The sequence below is a fragment of the Engystomops pustulosus genome, chromosome 8, assembly GCF_040894005.1.
Source record: "Engystomops pustulosus chromosome 8, aEngPut4.maternal, whole genome shotgun sequence".
NCBI lineage: Eukaryota > Metazoa > Chordata > Amphibia > Anura > Leptodactylidae > Engystomops > Engystomops pustulosus.
Genome location: NC_092418.1, coordinates 16,413,172 through 16,435,002, shown reverse-complemented (window position 1 = coordinate 16,435,002; position 21,831 = coordinate 16,413,172). Strand labels below are relative to the sequence as shown.

General features: G+C 44.0%; 1 protein-coding gene across 2 annotated transcripts in view; it reads right to left on the bottom strand.

The window, feature by feature from the left end:
• Positions 1-21,831, bottom strand: part of PRPSAP2 (phosphoribosyl pyrophosphate synthetase associated protein 2) — a 51,487-nt gene that overhangs the window by 7,081 nt on the left and 22,575 nt on the right. The window contains exons 2-8 of one of the 2 annotated variants that reach the window (XM_072119910.1): positions 16,691-16,823; positions 16,234-16,286; positions 13,641-13,707; positions 12,989-13,161; positions 11,325-11,440; positions 6,317-6,372; positions 5,872-6,023 (exon numbers count right to left, since the gene is read on the bottom strand). In XM_072119910.1, the coding sequence (XP_071976011.1) occupies positions 5,872-6,023; positions 6,317-6,372; positions 11,325-11,440; positions 12,989-13,161; positions 13,641-13,707; positions 16,234-16,286; positions 16,691-16,773 (700 nt within the window). In that variant the 5' untranslated portion in view covers positions 16,774-16,823. Of the gene's footprint in view, positions 1-5,871; positions 6,024-6,316; positions 6,373-11,324; positions 11,441-12,988; positions 13,162-13,640; positions 13,708-16,233; positions 16,287-16,690; positions 16,824-21,831 lie in introns of those variants that run through there. The other variant, XM_072119911.1, reaches the window with a different exon arrangement.

Below are 21,831 nucleotides of genomic sequence, written 5' to 3'. Positions count from 1 at the left end.
CCCCAGGGTCAGACTCGGTCCCAGCCTGCACCAAGTTAAGTGTAGTAGCGTTCTTATAAGTTTGGGATATGGCGGGTTAGGGGAATGTAAACAGATGCGCAAGAAGCGCATGATGCGCATGGAGCTGGCGTTCCGCTGCCAGGCGAGCTTTCGCCAATCCAAGCCCCTGTCTCTAGGCTACTCCCCAAACAGCACTTCTAAGAACCTTTTGTATAAGATCAAGTGTAGTAGCGTTCTTATAAGTTTAGGATATGCCGGGTGAGGGGAATGTAAACAGATGCGCAAGAAGCGCTGAAATAATATCCCTAAATGGTAAAAGTTTGCCAGTATATTTTGTGGATAACACAGCAGGGTGGCGACAAAGTTAACAACTTTGATGTGGAATCCATGAAAACAACCCAAATTTCTGCCTGACACACCTCGTTTGATAAAGGGACGATGTATGGAGGCAGCTATATGGACGACTTTTGGAGGTAGCAATGGAGACAACGTGTGGAGGCTGCTATGGAGACAATTTAATTTGGATAGTGCCTGTATGTGGCAGTCCCAAACATTTTTCAAACCAGAGGAGCAGGTAGGTGGCCCTCCAGTAAAATGGAATAGATTGAGTGCCTGTATGTGGCAGTCCCAAAAATTCTTCAAACCAGAGGAGCAGGTAGGTGGCCCTCCAGTAAAATGGAATAGATTGAGTGCCTGTATGTGGCAGTCCCAAAAATTGTTCAAACCAGAGGAGCAGGTAGGTGGCCCTCCAGTAAAATGGAATAGATTGAGTGCCTGTATGTGGCAGTCCCAAAAATTGTTCAAACCAGAGGAGCAGGTAGGTGGCCCTCCAGTAAAATGGAATAGATTGAGTGCCTGTATGTGGCAGTCCCAAAAATTCTTCAAACCAGAGGAGCAGGTAGGTGGCCCTCCAGTAAAATGGAATAGATTGAGTGCCTGTATGTGGCAGTCCCAAAAATTGTTCAAACCAGAGGACCGGGTAGGTGGCCCTCCAGAAAAATGGAATAGATTGAGTGCCTGTATGTGGCACTCACAAAAATTGTTTCAAACAGAGGACCGGGTAGGTGGCCCTCCAGAAAAATTAAATGCATGAAGTATAGCAAGAGCCAGTGGGCCCTGTCAAAAAATAGCCATTTTCCTCTGCTTTACTGTACAAAGAGGAGGAGAAGGAGGAAAATGAGGAGGAGGAGGAGTGGATCAATTATTCAGGTTGAGCTTCCTTCACCTGGTGGAGATTGGAAATTCTGAGAAATCCAGCCTTTATTCATCTTAATAAGCGTCAGCCTGTCAGCGCTGTCAGTCGACAGGCGTGTACGCTTATCGGTGATGATGCCACCAGCTGCACTGAAAACCCGCTCGGACAAGACGCTAGCGGCAGGGCAGGCAAGAACCTCCAAGGCGTACAGCGCCAGTTCGTGCCACATGTCCAGCTTTGAAACCCAGTAGTTGTAGGGAGCTGTGTGATCATTTAGGACGATGGTATGGTCAGCTACGTACTCCCTCACCATCTTTCTGTAAAGATCAGCCCTACTCTGCCGAGACTGGGGACAGGTGACAGTGTCTTGCTGGGGTGACATAAAGCTGGCAAAAGCCTTGTAAAGCGTACCCTTGCCAGTGCTGGACAAGCTGCCTGCTCGCCTACTCTCCCTCGCTACTTGTCCCGCAGAACTACGCACTCTGCCGCTAGCGCTGTCAGAAGGGAAATACTGTTTCAGCTTGTGCACCAGGGCCTGCTGGTATTCATGCATTCTCACACTCCTTTCCTCTGCAGGGATGAGAGTGGCAAGATTTTGCTTGTACCGTGGGTCCAGGAGAGTGAACACCCAGTAATCGGTGCTGGAATAAATTCTTTGAACGCGAGGGTCACGGGATAGGCAGCCTAGCATGAAATCTGCCATATGCGCCAGAGTACCAACGCGTAAGAATTCACTCCCCTCACTGGCCTGACTGTCCATTTCCTCCTCCTCCAACTCCTCCAACTCCTCTTCTTCTGCCCATACACGCTGAACAGTGAAGGACTCAACAATGGTCCCCTCTTGTGTCTCGCCAACATTCTCCTCCTCTTCCTCCTCATCCTCCTCCATCTCCTCTGATATGCGCTGAGAAACAGACCTAAGGGTGCTTTGGCTATCAACAAGGGAATATTCTTCCCCCGTCTCTTGTGACGAGCGCAAAGTTTCCGACTTCATGCTTACCAGAGAGTTTTTCAACAGGCCAAGCAGCGGGATGGTGAGGCTGATGATGGCGGCATCGCCACTGACCATCTGTGTTGACTCCTCAAAGTTACTCAGCACCTGACAGATATCAGACATCCACGTCCACTCCTCATTGTAGACTTGAGGAAGCTGACTGACCTGACTACCAGTTCTGGTGGAAGTTGACATCTGGCAGTCTACAATCGCTCTGCGCTGCTGGTAAACTCTGGATAACATGGTCAGTGTTGAATTCCACCTCGTGGGCACGTCGCACAACAGTCGGTGAGCGGGCAGTTGGAGGCGGCGCTGCGCTGCCCTGAGAGTGGCAGCATCTGGGCTGGACTTCCTGAAATGCGCACAGATGCGGCGCACCTTCGTGAGCAAATCAGACAGATTGGGGTATGTCTTGAGGAAACGCTGCACTATCAGATTTAACACATGGGCCAGGCATGGCACATGTGTCAGTCTGCCGAGTTGCAGAGCCGCCACCAGGTTACGGCCGTTGTCACACACAACCATTCCCGGCTTGAGGTTCAGCGGTGCCAGCCACAGATCAGTCTGCGCCGTGATGCCCTGTAATAGCTCTTGGGCGGTGTGCCTTTTGTTGCCTAGGCTCAGCAGTTTGAGCACCGCCTGCTGTCGCTTAGCGACGGCACTGCTGCTGTGCCTAGAGCTACCGACTGATGGCGCCGTGCCCACGGATGGTAGTTCGGAGGAGGAGGTGGAGGAGGGGTGGGAGGAGGAGGAGGCATAGTAGGCCTGAAACACCTGGACCGAGGTAGGCCCCGCAATCCTCGGCGTCGGCAGTATATGAGCAGCCCCAGGGTCAGACTCGGTCCCAGCCTCCACCAAGTTAACCCAATGTGCCGTCAGCGATATATAGTGGCCCTGCCCGGCAGCACTCGTCCACGTGTCCGTGGTCAGGTGGACCTTGTCAGAAACGGCGTTGGTCAGGGCACGGATGATGTTGTCTGACACGTGCTGGTGCAGGGCTGGGACGGCACATCGGGAAAAGTAGTGGCGGCTGGGGACCGAATACCGAGGGGCGGCCGCCGCCATGAGGTTGCGAAAGGCCTCGGTCTCTACTAGCCTATAGGGCAGCATCTCCAGGCTAAGCAATCTGGAGATGTGCACATTAAGGGCTTGGGCGTGCGGGTGGGTTGCACTATATTTGCGTTTCCGCTCCAGCGTCTGGGGTATGGAGAGCTGAACGCTGGTGGATGCTGTGGAGGATCGTGGAGGCGACGATGGGGTTTTTGTGGCAGGGTCCTGGGCAGGGGGCTGACTAGCAGCTGACACAGGGGAAGGAGCAGTGGTGTGCACGGCCGGAGGTGAACGGGCTTGTTGCCACTGAGTGGGGTGCTTAGCATTCATATGCCTGCGCATACTGGTGGTAGTTAAGCTAGTAGTGGTGGAACCCCTGCTGAGCCTGGTTTGGCAAATGTTGCACACCACAGTCCGTCGGTCATCCGGTGTTTCCTTAAAGAACCTCCAGACTTCTGAAGATCTAGCCCTCGCCGCAAGAGCCCTCGCCACGGGAGCTTCACTAGTTGACAGTGGCGCTGATGCACCAGCTCTGGCCCTGCCTCTCCGTCTGGCCCCACCACTGCCTCTTCCAACCTGTTCAGGTCGAGGACTCTCCTCCGTCTCAGAAGCACTGTGTTCACCCGGCCTCTCAACCCAGCTTGGGTCTGTCACCTCATCATCCTCCGATCCCTCAGTCTGCTCCCCCCTCGGACTTCCTGCCCTGACAACAACTTCCCCACTGTCTGACAACCGTGTCTCCTCATCGTCGGACACCTCTTTACACACTTCCACTACGTCAAGAAGGTCATCATCACCCACAGACTGTGACTGGTGGAAAACCTGGGCATCGGAAAATTGCTCAGCAGCAACCGGACAAGTGGTTTGTGACTGTGGGAAGGGTCCAGAAAACAGTTCCTCAGAGTATGCCGGTTCAAATGGCAAATTTTCCTGGGAGGGGGCAGACTGGGGGGGAGGAGGCTGAGGTGCAGGAGCTGGAGGAGTGGGGATTTCGGTGACATGGGTGGACTGCGTGGAAGACTGACTGGTGGTGGACAAATTGCTCGAAGCATTGTCAGCAATCCACGACATCACCTGTTCGCACTGTTCTGGCCTCAACAGTGCTCTACCACGAGTCCCAGTAACTTCAGACATGAACCTAGGGAGTGTAGCTCTGCGGCGTTCCCCTGCTCCCTCATCAGCAGGTGGTGTCTCACCCCGCCCAGGACCACGGCCTCTGACCCCTGCAGTAGTTGGACGCCCACGTCCCCGCCCTCGTCCTCTACCCCTAGCCCTGGGGTTAAACATTTTTAAAATGAGAGTTAACTTTTTTTTTTTTTTTACTTTTTTTTGTTTTTTTTTGTGTTTTTTTGTGTTTTTTGTTTTTTTTTGTGTTTTTTGTTTTTTTTTGAGTTTTTAGAACCAAACAATCCTATCCTATTGCTATGGCTATTTTCTAGCCAAGTATCAAAGGAAGCACACTACTATGCCAGATGAGATGACACTGAGTTAGTGCCTAATAGAAATCCAACCCCTACTGAATTTTCCCACTTCAGCCTTTGCTATGGATATGTGCGCCACTAAGCGCAGAACACAGCGGTCGCAAGTCTCACTACAAATTGCTCAGAATTGGCAAGTACATGCACTGCAGAAACTACAGCCACCAGCAGATCAACCAGAAATCAAATATATAGAACGCTACTGTAGGCTTCAAGAAGCTATTTGTATTCTCCTATGGCTATTTTCTAGCCAAGTATCAAAGGAAGCACACTACTATGCCAGATGAGATGACACTGAGTTATTGCCTAATAGAAATCCAACCCCTACTGAATTTTCCCACTTCGGTCTTTGCTATGGATATGTGTGCCACTAAGAGCTAAACACAGCGGTAGCAAGTCCCCCTGCTAATTCCTCACAAAATGGTAAAAGATGCAAATTAAAATAAAAAAAGTAGAACGTTATTGTAGCCCTAAGAAGGGCTGTTGGGTTCTTTGAGAATCACTCCTGCCTAACAGTAAGCTAATAGAACACCCTAACGCTGTCCCTGACCAGCAGCAGCTCTCTCCCTAGCGGCATCCAGACACAGAATGATCCGAGCAGCGCGGGCAGCGGCTAGTCTATCCCAGGGTCACCTGATCTGGCCAGCCAACCACTGCTATCGACGTGTAAGGGTACCACGTCATGCTGGGTGGAGTGCAGAGTCTCCTGGCTTGTGATTGGCTCTGTTTCTGGCCGCCAAAAAGCAAAACGGCGGGAGCTGCCATTTTCTCGAGCGGGCGAAGTATTCGTCCGAGCAACGAGCAGTTTCGAGTACCCTAATGCTCGACCGAGCATCAAGCTCGGACGAGCATGTTCGCTCATCTCTAGTTATAACCTATCCAGGGGCTGGGGTTGTGGAGCCCCTGACAGACCAATCAATCATGTGCCCTTGTTATCTCCAGGTGGAGACATATGGCGTGCAGTATGTACACAGACAGCAGGTAGGTATCCTCACATCAAGTTCACCAGGGAGGAGAGGAAACTCCACGCTCACACAGTCCGTGCATCTCGGCTTGAAATAAATCACATCCAACCTGACACGACCTGGACACAGCGGTGCACGGGAATGAGAGATTCATCATGTTTGTATGGAGTGCCGCCGCATTGTACTTACAGGGTATCTCCAATGACGGGTGAATGGCAGCAGCGATATTCTTGACAGCTGGCGGTGAATGTCTTCCATCTACCATGTCGGATTCTGCATCCTGAGCTTCTCCGTGGATAACGGCGATGCCTAGCCGTAACCTTTCGGCAAAAGACTGAGCTCTAAAAAGGGGGACGGACACAGAGTATAAGATAGCGGACTGCAAGAATATACTGCAAGTATAGTGCTGCCCCACTGACCTGATCCATGTTATATGCACGTGCATCCCATCTACCTGTACAACGCAGAGTCCCACATAGCACAACGGTGGAGCTTCCCTTATATTAAGGCTCCATTGTCTGCTCTGTTACAACGCCACTCAGTGGAACTAAATGGTAATGCAACCTGTGCAGGGATCGCTATGGTTCTGCCTTATAACAAACAAGAGCTCAGGAAAGAGGGAAGATGTCCTCACCTTTTTGCAGAGGATGGTGATTTAGCTACAATAACTGCATTTCTGTAGTCTGGAATCTGTGTAGAAAAAAGAAAAATTATAATTTACTCATCTGTCCGAGTCTCATTAACACCTTATCTACAGCAAGCAAAGAGCCAGGTCCACCAAGGAGATACCGCGGTAGTTTCTGCAGGGAACATAATCAACTATCCGAGAACATTCTTCTCCAATACATGCTGAAAACAGTACATCAAAAATATGATATCAAAGTACGGTAGTTATATTCCTGTACATAGGGGGCAGTATTATAGTAGTTATATTCCTGTACATAGAGGGCAGTATTATAGTAGTTATATTCCTGTACATAGGGGGCAGTATTATAGTAGTTATAGTCTTGTACATAGGGGGCAGTATTATAGTAGTTATATTCTTGTACATAGGGGCAGTATTATAGTAGTTATATTCTTGTACATAGGGGCAGTATTATAGTAGTTATATTCTTGTACATAGGGGGCAGTATTATAGTAGTTATATTCCTGTACATAGGGGGCAGTATTATAGTAGTTATATTCCTGTACATAGGGGGCAGTATTATAGTAGTTATATTCCTGTACATAGGGAGCAGTATTATAGTAGTTATATTCCTGTACATAGGGGACAGTATTATAGTAGTTATATTCTTGTACATAGGGGGCAGTATTATAGTAGTTATATTCCTGTACATAGGGGGCAGTATTATAGTAGTTATAGTCTTGTACATAGGGGGCAGTATTATAGTAGTTATATTCTTGTACATAGGGGCAGTATTATAGTAGTTATATTCTTGTACATAGGGGGCAGTATTATAGTAGTTATATTCCTGTACATAGGGGACAGTATTATAGTAGTTATATTCCTGTACATAGGGGACAGTATTATAGTAGTTATATTCTTGTACATAGGGAGCAGTATTATAGTAGTTATATTCCTGTACATAGGGGGCAGTATTATAGTAGTTATATTCCTGTACATAGGGGGCAGTATTATAGTAGTTATATTCTTGTACATAGGGGGCAGTATTATAGTAGTTATATTCTTGTACATAGGGGGCAGTATTATAGTAGTTATATTCCTGTACATAGGGGGCAGTATTATAGTAGTTATATTCCTGTACATAGGGGGAAGTATTATAGTAGTTATATCCCTGTACATAGGGGCAGTATTATAGTAGTTATATTCTTGTACATAGGGGGCAGTATTATAGTAGTTATATTCCTGTACATAGGGGGAAGTATTATAGTAGTTATATTCCTGTACATAGGGGGCAGTTTTATAGTAGTTATATTCCTGTACATAGGGGGCAGTATTATAGTAGTTATATTCCTGTACATAGGGGGCAGTTTTATAGTAGTTATATTCTTGTACATAGGGGGCAGTATTATAGTAGTTATATTCTTGTACATAGGGGGCAGTATTATAGTAGTTATATTCTTGTACATAGGGGGCAGTATTATAGTAGTTATATTCCTGTACATAGGGGGAAGTATTATAGTAGTTATATTCTTGTACATAGGGGGCAGTATTATAGTAGTTATATTCTTGTACATAGGGGGCAGTATTATAGTAGTTATATTCCTGTACATAGGGGGCAGTATTATAGTAGTTATATTCCTGTACATAGGGGGCAGTATTATAGTAGTTATATTCCTGTACATAAAGGGCAGTATTATAGTAGTTATATCCCTGTACATAGGGGGCAGTATTATAGTAGTTATATTCTTGTACATAGGGGGCAGTATTATAGTAGTTATATCCCTGTACATAGGGGGCAGTATTATAGTAGTTATATTCTTGTACATAGGGGGCAGTATTATAGTAGTTATATCCCTGTACATAGGGGGCAGTATTATAGTAGTTATATTCTTGTACATAGGGGCAGTATTATAGTAGTTATATTCCTGTACATAGGGGGCAGTATTATAGTAGTTATATTCCTGTACATAGGGGGCAGTATTATAGTAGTTATATTCTTGTACATAGGGGGCAGTATTATAGTAGTTATATCCCTGTACATAGGGGGCAGTATTATAGTAGTTATATTCTAGTACATAGGGGGCAGTATTATAGTAGTTATATCCCTGTACATAGGGGGCAGTATTATAGTAGTTATATTCTTGTACATAGGGGGCAGTATTATAGTAGTTATATTCCTGTACATAGGGGGCAGTATTATAGTAGTTATATTCCTGTACATAGGGGGCAGTATTATAGTAGTTATATTCCTGTACATAGGGGGCAGTATTATAGTAGTTATATTCTTGTACATAGGGGACAGTATTATAGTAGTTATATTCCTGTACATAGGGGGCAGTATTATAGTGGTTATATTCTTGTACATAGGGGGCAGTATTATAGTAGTTATATTCTTGTACATAGGGGGCAGTATTATAGTAGTTATATTCCTGTACATAGGGGGAAGTATTATAGTAGTTATATTCTTGTACATAGGAGGCAGTATTATAGTAGTTATATTCCTGTACATAGGGGGCAGTATTATAGTAGTTATATTCTTGTACATATGGGGCAGTATTATAGTAGTTATATCCCTGTACATAGGGGGCAGTATTATAGTAGTTATATTCTTGTACATAGGGGGCAGTATTATAGTAGTTATATTCTTGTACATAGGGGGCAGTATTATAGTAGTTATATTCTTGTACATAGGGCAGTATTATAGTAGTTATATTCCTGTACATAGGGGGCAGTATTATAGTAGTTATATTCCTGTACATAGGGGGCAGTATTATAGTAGTTATATTCTTGTACATAGGGGCAGTATTATAGCAGTTATATTCTTGTACATAGGGGCAGTATTATAGTGGTTATATTCTTGTACATAGGGGGCAGTATTATAGTAGTTATATCCCTGTACATAGGGGGCAGTATTATAGTAGTTATATTCCTGTACATAGGAGGCAGTATTATAGTAGTTATATTCCTGTACATAGGGGGGCAGTATTATAGTAGTTATATTCTTGTACATAGGGGGCAGTATTATAGTAGTTATATTCCTGTACATAGGGGGCAGTATTATAGTAGTTATATTCTTGTACATAGGGGGCAGTATTATAGTAGTTATATTCTTGTACATAGCGGGCAGTGTTATTATATATAATAGTACTTTTACCCTATTATAAAGAGGCAGTACTATAAAAACATACTGGCCCATATGGAACATCTATGGAGCAGTCCGTGCTGATAAACCTTATTTTGTGAACCTGAAATGTGTAAAAAGCCTGCAGATCATAAACACTATTAAAAGGTGTAATAAAGTAGAGGTAATGGTAATACAAAATCATATTAATAAAAGAAGGTAATTGTGTTCTCCGCTCCATTGATGTTAATATCAGTTATGAGTGTAGTTGCTCTGTAAATACTTATCTTATGTTTTATAAAGATGTCCATATAATGTTCAGTGGGAATGATTTGGCCACGTCATAACAAATGCTAAGAAATAAAATAATCATGGACAGGACGGTCATTCACATTGATTGTATTTTGTATTATTGACAGCAAAATTGTAAAGTTTAAACGCCAAAACAAACAGGAAGATAAACAGACCAGGCCGTACACAGGGGGACATAGTGTGTACTGCTGTAATGGGAGGACAATCCGTACTTCTGCCGCTGAATATCACCTCCACCCATCAGCCAAGTCTCCTACATGCAGTAAATGAGATGTGCGCTCATTGTTCAGCCAGAAACGTGATCGGCCCCCGGCGGTGCCAGCGAGGACATTAAACATGCACGGCTTCCTATATCTCTGCTGTAATTACGCAGCAGAGAGATCATCTATCATCTCCGAAACAGACTCTGGTCACCAAAAACAGTGACCTGTACAATGCACTTGCTTATCCTGATGCCCGGCTATCGTCTGACTGTGGCCAGGTATAGGCTACGCTGCCGTGATGCCATTTGGAATAGACAATGCCAGTCACAACTGATATTAACAGCAAGGTACAGAGCGTTCCTCATGTGTGATACCTATTCATCATGTATGAGGGATCCTGGGATAGGCTGTTTTAATATCCCCATACGCCACACAACTCTCTGAGGTCTGACAATGCAGTCTCTTCAAACAGCTGATGTGGGGTGCTGGGTGTCACACCTGACAGATCTAATATTGATGACCTATAGTAGATATAGATCATCTCTATCTGTGACCCAGAAAACCCTTTTATCATAGTTATGCATAATTGGCATTTGCTCAAAAACAGCACCACTTGTGACTACAGGTGGTGCCTGGTATTACATCTCAGCTCTAGTGAAGTGAATGGGGTCTCAATTTCCCACCGGACAAGCACTGAGCAGTTGTGGGACGGTATCTGGAAGAAAATGGCTACGTTTCAATAATTCTAGACAGATCCTATTGCACAACCTCCAATGGGATAATGAACTTGGATACACTGAAAAGAAATTATTTGTATTCCACCATCCTGCGGGACAAATAGTACAGAGTGCCAAAAGGTTATAAATATTTTTCTGATTAGGAGCTTTTTACCAAATGACTTTATGAAGCTCCGATGCATTGATTCTCCAGCTCCCTGCTGCTACTACTAGGGAGCTATGTCCACAGTATGTACATGAAGAGAATTTACCACCCAAGCAGTGACTGCAGGAAGCGGAGATTTCATATGAGGACATTGGGAATCTCTGTTTAGCATATACATCAAGTGTGAACCTTGTCTTGTAAGGGGTTGGACCAGGTTGCAAAGTTATCCCGAATCATGTGCAACATTGGTAATCTGTTGGGGTCTGACCGCTGGGACCTTACAACAATGAGGGACCCATTAACCCAAATGAACGGAGTGGAAGGTCTAGGTGTGGACGGATACTCCATATGATGTTACGGCACATCGAGCAGCAGTCTTTATCCCATCAAATAGACGACCAGCGACCAACAAGGTATCCGCTATCCACAGGATAGAGGTTACCTTGGGCCGCACCTATTAATTAGATGTATGCTGATATAATCTAATGACATGTCTCACCTCTTCCTGGATGTACTGTAAGAGGAAAGGAGACGCTCGTAGATTGTCCACGGGGATATTGAAGAAGCCCTGAATTTCCTTCTGATGCAGGTCCATGGTGATGAAGTGAGTTAAACCTGTAGGGACAAACATGTATACACTTAGACACAACCTAGTAAAAACATATCAGCAGAGATTAGACACATCTCCTCCCGAGTTATCAGTCAGCAGCTTGGATTTCTGCCGGCTGAATTGTTTGCTTAATCCCGACCTTAAGTTACATGAAGACGGGCAGCCAAGTTTATACAGAGGATAGAGCGATCAAATAAACACAGGCTAATGGATTTCTCTACAGAGGATGACGGAAGAAATCCCACAGGTCTACTTGTAATGCCTCCAGACGTGATGCTGGGGCGAGCTACGTGGATATGGAAGCTACTGGAAAGGGAGAAAACGGTGTCAGTCTCCTAGAAAGCAGCGAGTGGCTGGGAGGGAACCATTATACGTAATCAGATCCACCGCACTCCAGCAAAACGACCCCTAAGGCAGAAAGGTTTTACGGCAATGATCCCAATATTCAATGAATAATCATGAGGGTCCAGAAAGAAGAGATACGAAATGTGTGTAAGGGTCCTCACAGTGTAGAGCTGCTATAGATGTCACAGTCCTCGCACTGACACGGAGGGAACACAGTGGTATTCCCTATGGCCATCATAGCGCTTAACCAGATTTCCAGGAAGACTAACCACGAAAGGAAACCAAAAATCCTTCTGTATCAGCATGAATCCCTTTGTCTTATCTTTCAGTGTCATCCTCTATCCGAAGGCTCAGGGTGCAGGGTGCCAATGGAATGGAAGGTAGTGGAGCATACGTCCTAATAATTAAGGGGTTTGCCCATGAAAGAAATTTCTTAAAATTATCTTTGTGTAAACATCTATAGGGGGTTAAAACGTAAGCCCTTTTCAGTTTTATTGCCGTTTTAGCTCCTATACCTCAATGACGGTCACTCTCTAAGCAGACACTTCATGATCCCTTTTTGCTAGGAGATGCTGGGTGCTTAGATTATCAGGGTACACTGGTCAGCTGTCTGGACCGATAGCTCAACAACTATGGGCGCTAGAAAGAAGACTGAGTGCCCGTGTATCCCTGAAGGAGCCACCACAGGTGCCGAGGTGGTGAAAGGTCCTCTTTACCTAGTCAGAGACCTCGCTGATCAGCATGTTATCCTTTGCTGTGGATAACAAGAAAGGTTCAATTGGTGGACGGCGTCCTGAGAACACCAGTGACTTGGTTTATCCAGATGGATGCCGGTCCTATAAAATACAGGCAGTCCCCAGGCGACCTACAAAATATAGGTTCTTTAGGTTTGTTCTTAAGTTGAATTTGTATGCAAGTCAGAACTGGCACATTTTATAATTGTCGCTGCAGACAAAAATCTTTTTGGGTCACTGAACATGGGATTTTAAAATTTTTGTGCCATCATCAGTACAAGGATTATCAATAAAAACTTCATTACAGACTCTTTACAGCTGATCATTACAGCCTGGGACTAAAGTAAAGCATCCAGAGAGCTTCACCAGAGGTCACAGTGGGCAGAGAGGTCTGTCTGTAACTAGGGGCTGCCTATATGTCGGATGTTTTAAGTCGGGAACTACCTGTATCAGCATTTTGGGTTTTGCTCTTACCAGCTTTGCACATCATAGAGGCTAGGAGCTTGGAGACGATGGATCCTCTTTTCCTCATCTTGCACTGCTTGCTGTATGGAAAGTAAGGGATGACACCACTTATGGTCTTAGCACAGGAGGTCCGGCAGGCGTACACCATGATGAGAAGTTCCATGATTGTCGTGTTCACATCCCTGTAGACAAGGAAGGTATAGTACAATGAATGTCACGGATCACTCACTGTTATACGAAGATGGCATCTAATATGCAAGAGTACACGGGCGTACATATCTACCAAAGTGTCTATAGGAATGCTCCACCAGTGGCAATATCGACAATCCACAGGCTGCGACGCCGTGCCCATAGCGACTACCCCTGCTTAGGACAGTCTAATGCATGGGGAAGCTCTACATCTACCATTATGGCAACACTACAGAGGTAAGGTCTTGTTGCATGTGGAATACAAGAACAGCCCCCTCCCACTGGTGATGATCCCTATATAAGGCAGGATGGGTGCAGTAAGGATGAATTATTAGTACGCGGCGTCTTCGTGGCGTGAGCTCATTTCTGATATTATTCGCAATCCTTTCGGGCCAAGTTCCTTGCGAAATATTAACTCTTGCTGCCTCGGAGGAAAATGTAAGCGAAGGTCCGGCTCAAAGCAATCACTTACTTGGAGACCGTCTGTATGATAAAAACGTCCTTCCCTCGCACCGACTCTTGAATCTGAACGCGGGTCTCTGGGGATTAGAAAAAGTGAAATAAAAAAAGAAAAAAAAAAGTGTGGGGGGGGGGGGGGGACCTTCACCTTGGTTTTTACCAAACTCGATATAGATACGGTCGATAAAACGGTTTATGGGTGGTGGCACCAAGCCTCTATTTCCCTCATCTTACAATTATATTAAAATGTATAATTATACAAATGATAAAAATGTATAAGGAAACCTTCTTTGTATCTAAGGAACTTATCCATATCTTCCCTTGGTCTCGTACCTGTGTCCCTTCCCACCTAGTCTATAGGATTCACAAGTTAGGAGCCCTGCAAACATCCGTGTAAACAGACCTGTGTGCTGGTTAGATCCCACAGAAGGGAATCCTTGCATCATAAGGATATAAAGATCCAAAGAGCCCACATCTACCTGCGCAGCAGACAGGGACTCTTTAAATCATATTTCTCTATGATGCTAGCTAAGGCTCCCCCATCCACTGCACTGTCCTCTCTTCACGGGACCTGACTAACACACTGGTCCGTTTCCACAGAGTGACAAGAGGAAGACAGATTGTAAAAATGGTGGTTGTGTTGTTAAAGAAACACCCCAGAAACACAAGTGCCTAATTTGCATACATATTAAAACAAGATCTTTTGCAGAACCGAGTAATATATACAAATTATTTTTGGGTTTCAGAATCTCTGATCCCTCCCATTAAACCCCTTCACAGCTGTGGTTACGATGTTACGACTTTTGGTCAACGCTGAACTGTTAGCTCTGTGTGTAGGCCGAAATCTACCATGAAAATCAATTATGATAAACCAGGGACAAATACACATAGTTCCTGGCACCGTGACTGTACTAGTCTTCTTATATGCGTTATCCATGGCCTCCAAAAATAAGAAGATCACCACAGTCATGGTGTCTACAGCTATGAGTGAGTCTCCCTGGTTTATCATGGAAGATTTTTATGGTAGATATCCTTAAAACAAATTTGAATATTTGCCACCACTAGAGGGCGCTCATCCGCATACGGCTTGGACGCTGAACTCTGTCATAAAGTAGCGTGTTGTATGCGCCCTCTAGTGTCGGCTGCAGGAATCCATCAGTTAACAAAAAAGTGATTTCCCAGAATAAGAAAAACTAAACTTTAAAATTAAACTATATTTCCACCTCTCTGGAGGCCCTTGTGGATGACAGCTGCCAGAATAGGATTTCATCTATGGATGCACTGGTGAGAGCAGAGGCCAGTTAATCTCTAACCTCTAGCAACCACCTCCCCATTCAAAATCAAAGTTGTACACTTTAGGTTTTTTTTCTATTAAAAAAAAAAAAAAAAAACTTTTAATAATAATTTCCAACAAATTTGGTGAGCAGGCCCTGTACAATGACAACAGAAGCAGTCCTAGCCCTTGCAGGGAGATTAGTGCCGCACAGACACAACATCTCTCCACTGGAGGCAATGCTATCCTGAAGGTCAGGAGACCCAAGACCCAATTATGTGGATATCACAGCAAGGCTGAACCCTGCAGAAGAGATGAGGAGCGATGTGCTGCAGGAGACGCGCAGATTAATGTTCATTAACTAATGAGCACGGCCATCAGCCTCGTTATAGAAATTAAAAATACCCGACAAGACAGCTGCTCGTTAGGTGACTCCAGGACACGGCCGCTCAGCGCTGCTATTACATATTGATTATCCGCCGCCTAATGGCTTCATACGTTTCATGTGACTTTCCAGAACGTTCCACACATTGGGATGAAGCGTGACTGTTCCGCTATGCAGAGCTATGTGCCCTATAGTGTTATGAATGAAGGGATTGTAGATACAGAACTACGCCCCTTTACCCTTTACTAAGGACCTGCAGGCAACACAGTAAAAGGCTACATTCACACGGCCGTATAGGGGATGTATATATGCGGCTGACGTGTATACACTATATATACATCCCCCATAGACAGCAATGGGCGCACGGCGCTGTACAGTAACGGTACGATGCAGCACACGTGCGGCACTGTACCATCCCAAAGCCAGGAGAAAGATAGGACATGTCCCATCTTTCCCTGGAATACGGTGCCGTGCTCCATACATCACTACGGAGAGGGGAATGGGTGAGCAGCGATCATCCCCCTCCTCCTCTCCAGTGCTCTATTGTGTGCCCGCTGTGGTACGGTACAGGGGGCACACGTTCATGTGAATGCAGCCCAAGGAAGGCAGCATGTTGCAGCCAGTATTAGTATAGTCCCTGGAGAGATGTGCATGTTGGCAGGACAAGAGGAAGTCTCCAAACCCTGCTGTGCTCTGAGCTCTCTGCCATGAACTCCATCACAACCTCTAACCCTCTGCAATGTGTGACTGCTGTGCAAACCGAACAGCTTACAACATCTTCAACTCATAGCAGGGTTGTGAAGCAGTGCAGATAGCACAGGTCACAGCAGTGTGAGGACACATCCCCAGTGCACTTGGAGAAGCCGCAATCCTTCTCAAAATTCCTGCAAAATGTAAAATACAAGAGCAGGTTGCATGGGCACACAGGGCGAGAACCCAAATCCTTACCTCTGTTTGGTTCCTGGTAAACCAGGACTTTGCCGAGCTCAACCCCGAGGCGTCTGTAAAAGGTAAGCAAACAAAACCCGGGTAAGAGGCTTAGATCCAGCTCCAACCACACAGGTAAGACATCCAGCAATACAAAGTAACCAGGGTGGGCACAAGAGGAAATCTTAAAGGGGTAGTGCCACCAATGCCACCAGGGCGACAAGCCCTTTAAGAAAAGGCAGTGCATGGTCCGCAAGCAATCAGAGGCAATGAAGCGATGTCTGATGTCTGTGTCAGGCGCTGACAGAAAACATTTGATTATGTAGCAGGAATTACTAACAAACTCGTCACCAATGACAAGTCACAATGTATGGGAAGAGATTAACCCCAGCCAAAAGCAGCGGGAGAACAACATCAAGCCGAAGGTCAGACACAACGACAGCACATCACGTCCCCGCAGCAGCCGCAGCATACGTACTCTCCAATCTTCTTGGCCAGCTCTACGCAGGAGGCATTGGAATTGGCAGAAAAAAGGACCAGGCCACCCTTGGTAACGTTCATCTTGGGAGGTGTACGGCTGTCACATACAAGCAGCAGGACCCGCTGTCCTCCTACAGGAGAGAACATAAGACACCAGAGCACATGAATACAAGAGCACAACCACAAATCATGTACATAGGAGCAGTATTATAGTAGTTATATCCCTGTACATAGGGGGCAGTATTATAGTAGTTATATTCTTGTACATAGGGGGCAGTATTATAGTAGATATATTCTTGTACATAGGGGGCAGTATTATAGTAGTTATATTCCTGTACATAGGGGGCAGTATTATAGTAGTTATATTCTTGTACATAGGGGGCAGTATTATAATAGTTATATCCTTGTACATAGGGGGCAGTATTATAGTAGTTATATCCCTGTACATAGGGGGCAGTATTATAGTAGTAATATTCTTGTACATAGGGGGCAGTATTATAATAGTTATATCCTTGTACATAGGGGGCAGTATTATAGTAGATATATTCTTGTACATAGGGGGCAGTATTATAGTAGTTATATTCTTGTACATAGGGGGCAGGTTTATAGTAGTTATATTCTTGTACATAGGGGGCAGTATTATAGTAGTTATATTCTTGTACATAGGGGGCAGTATTATAGTAGTAATATTCTTGTACATAGGGGGCAGTATTATAATAGTTATATCCTTGTACATAGGGGGCAGTATTATAGTAGTTATATCCCTGTACATAGGGGGCAGTATTATAGTAGTTATATTCTTGTACATAGGAAGCAGTATTATAGTAGTTATATTCCTGTACATAGGGGGCAGTATTATAGTAGTTATATTCCTGTACATAGGGGGCAGTATTATAGTAGTTATATTCTTGTACATAGGGGGCAGTATTATAGTAGTTATATTCTTGTACATAGGGGGCAGTATTATAGTAGTTATATTCTTGTACATAGGGGGCAGTATTATAGTAGATATATTCTTGTACATAGGGGGCAGTATTATAGTAGTTATATTCTTGTACATAGGGGGCAGTATTATAGTAGTTATATTCTTGTACATAGGGGGCAGTATTATAGTAGATATATTCTTGTACATAGGGGGCAGTATTATAGTAGTTATATTCCTGTACATAGGGGGCAGTATTATAGTAGTTATATTCTTGTACATAGGGGGCAGTATTATAATAGTTATATCCTTGTACATAGGGGGCAGTATTATAGTAGTTATATCCCTGTACATAGGGGGCAGTATTATAGTAGTAATATTCTTGTACATAGGGGGCAGTATTATAATAGTTATATCCTTGTACATAGGGGGCAGTATTATAGTAGATATGTTCTTGTACATAGGGGGCAGGTTTATAGTAGTTATATTCTTGTACATAGGGGGCAGTATTATAGTAGTTATATTCTTGTACATAGGGGGCAGTATTATAGTAGTAATATTCTTGTACATAGGGGGCAGTATTATAATAGTTATATCCTTGTACATAGGGGGCAGTATTATAGTAGTTATATCCCTGTACATAGGGGGCAGTATTATAGTAGTTATATTCTTGTACATAGGAAGCAGTATTATAGTAGTTATATTCCTGTACATAGGGGGCAGTATTATAGTAGTTATATTCCTGTACATAGGGGGCAGTATTATAGTAGTTATATTCTTGTACATAGGGGGCAGTATTATAGTAGTTATATTCTTGTACATAGGGGGCAGTATTATAGTAGTTATATTCTTGTACATAGGGGGCAGTATTATAGCAGTTATATTCCTGTACATAGGGGGCAGTATTATAGTAGTTATATTCTTGTACATAGGGGGCAGCATTATAGTAGTTATATTCCTGTACATAGGGGGCAGTATTATAGTAGTTATATTCCTGTACATAGGGGGCAGTATTATAGTAGTTATATTCCTGTACATAGAGGGCAGTATAATAGTAGTTATATTCCTGTACATAGGGGGCAGTATAATAGTAGTTATATCCCTGTACATAGGGGGCAGTATTATAGTAGTTATGCAGGAGGAAAAAAGGGGGGGTATCATCGGCAACAGGCAGGTGAAGTAAAAAATCCAATCTTTATTTCCAAAACATGATTAAAAAGTGATCACTGGGGAGAGAAAAATGGTTACGCGTTTCGGACCAGGGAATAGAGGTCCTTATTCATACCTGTATTTCATCTAGTGTGAGCTGGCTTTATGGAGAGGAGGAAACACGTCAGTGTGGAGAGACCTCCCTCCTAGCAAAGTTCACACAGGTGGAGACAAATTAGCAACAATGGGGAAAAGAGAAACAGAAAGGAACACAGGCAAGGAAACACAAAAAACGAAACAAAATTCAGCAAAAAAAGGAGATATGAATAGGAAATGACAAGTAAAAATATATAAATGCAGGTGTATGTCACATAATTAATAAATATAAAGTAGGTCACTTTTGAAATTTAAACCTGCAGGATGCCGGGTGTTAAGGGTGAGAATCCATTTTGCTTCCTTCATATGGAGTTTTTTAACTCTATCACCTCCTCTCTTATTTACGGGAACATAATCGATGGCTGTAACTTTAAGACTAGACATGTTGCCGGAGTGGTGGTCCCGGAAATGTTTGGATAAACCAGTGATATTACGAGTGCTAGATATGGTACGTGGGTTTGCACCAGTTATGTGCTCCGATAGGCGGTCCTTAAGTTTTCTACAGGTGCATCCCACGTATTGGAGGGCACATGTGGTACATTCTGCCAGGTAAATGATGAAAGTGCTTTCACAATTCATGTGTCTGAATATTTTAAAAAGTTTACCATTGGCAGTGGAGACAAAAGAAGATGTCTTGTGCATGAATTTGCAAATATTGCATCTGGCTCCTCCGCAGCAAAAGCTGCCTTTGTAACTTAGCCATGTAGAGGTAATATTAGGATTGCTAAAAATGTTGGGAGATAGCATGGTGGCTAAGGTGGGGGCCCGGCGGGACACGCACATAATGCCGTCTGAAAGAATTTTTTTCAAAAAAATGTCAGTTTCGAGTATCGGTAAATGTTTGTTAATAATGGCTGAAATTGCCGTATATTGAGATGAGTAGGAAGTACTGAAGGTGGGTTTTGATGAAGCCTGCTTTTTGATAGGTTTAGGGAGAAGATAGTGGGTGCGGGGGTGAGTGTCCACAATGCGTTTGGCACGTTCACAACACGCATGTGTATAACCCCTATTTATGAGCCGTTTGGTAACAATGGAACATTCAGCTCTATATGCTGTGTCAGTGGACGAGGCTCGTTTAGCACGGATAAATTCTCCGATGGGTAAGTTACGGGTGGTATGGCGGGGGTGACAACTCTCCGCTCTAAGGGTGGTATTACCACAGTTAGGTTTACGATATAAACTGGTGTGGATTGTAGTGTGTTCTGGATCACCAGTCAAAGTAATATCGAGAAAAGAGATGGAGGGGCCCCCATATTCAAAAGTGAATTGAAGATTTAAATCGTTCTGATTGAGGTAAGTGATGAAGTCGACGACTGTCTCCCGGTGTGAAGACCACACCAGGAGACAGTCGTCGATATACCTCCCGTACCATTTGATACTGCAGGCAAAAGGGTTAGAGCAATGAAGCAAATATTTTTCCTCCCAAAACGCCATGTAGAGGTTGGCGAGGGAGGGGGAGAAACGAGCACCCATTGGGCATCCGGAGATCTGTAAAAAGAAGTGATCGTCAAACATAAAAAAATTATGATGTAACAAAAAGGAAAGTACTGTGACGATATATTCTTGAAGATTAACGGCATATGAACTGTATTTATCAAGATGGTATGCGATGGCCATGGATGCAAGATGATGTGGTATGCAGGTGTAGAGAGCGGTGACGTCGCAAGATACCCAGGAGTCTGTGTCAGTCCAGTGTATTTGATTGACAGCTGCGAGAAGAGTCTTGGTATCTTGAATATAGCCAGGGAGTCTTGTAACCAGAGGTTGAAGTAGATTATCAAGCCATTGTCCGAGTCTTTCCATGAATGAATTTGTACAGGAGACAATGGGGCGAAATGGTGGAGGAAAACCGGTTTTATGCGTTTTCGGAAGTAAATAGAAGTTTGGGCATGTGGAAGTTTCTGGGACTAGGTATTCTGCAGTGCGTTTGTTAAAGAAACCCAAGTGAAGGCCATCAGCGATGAGTTTTTGCATTTCTTTCAAGAAAAGGTCGGTGGGATCAGATGAAAGTGGTCGATAAGTGGTAGAATCTTTAAGCATATTGTATGCTTGCTGTCGGTATAGTTCTTTATCAAGAATGGTGATGTTGCCACCTTTATCCGAGGGACGGATAATAATGTAAGGGTTATTCTTCAGAGAGTGGATCGCACGATGGTGATTTTGGGTTAGATTAGAAAAAGTGGATAAACTTTTTTCATGGAGAGATAATAAGTCTTGTTCCACTGCTTCCTGAAATAAATCCATGACAGGTGTCCGAGAATGTACTGGGTAAAAGGAAGAATTTCGTATTTTAATGGTGTCGGAAGTTTCTGTAATGGGTTTGGTGGTGGCAAGATTATGGTGGGACAGACGTTGTAAATCAATAAGGTCCAATAAAGAAAGTTGTTCTTGAAAAGAGGATGACAGTTGAAAAGTATTATTGCCATATTCATTTAGTATAGTGGGAGAAACAGGATCCGGATCTCGACAGGAAGGATCAGTACTAGAAAGAAAATGTCTTTTAACAGTTAACAAACGGACAAATTTGTTAACATCGCAGATGGTAGAAAATAAATTCATTTGGGTTCGATTATGTTCCCGTAAATAAGAGAGGAGGTGATAGAGTTAAAAAACTCCATATGAAGGAAGCAAAATGGATTCTCACCCTTAACACCCGGCATCCTGCAGGTTTAAATTTCAAAAGTGACCTACTTTATATTTATTAATTATGTGACATACACCTGCATTTATATATTTTTACTTGTCATTTCCTATTCATATCTCCTTTTTTTGCTGAATTTTGTTTCGTTTTTTGTGTTTCCTTGCCTGTGTTCCTTTCTGTTTCTCTTTTCCCCATTGTTGCTAATTTGTCTCCACCTGTGTGAACTTTGCTAGGAGGGAGGTCTCTCCACACTGACGTGTTTCCTCCTCTC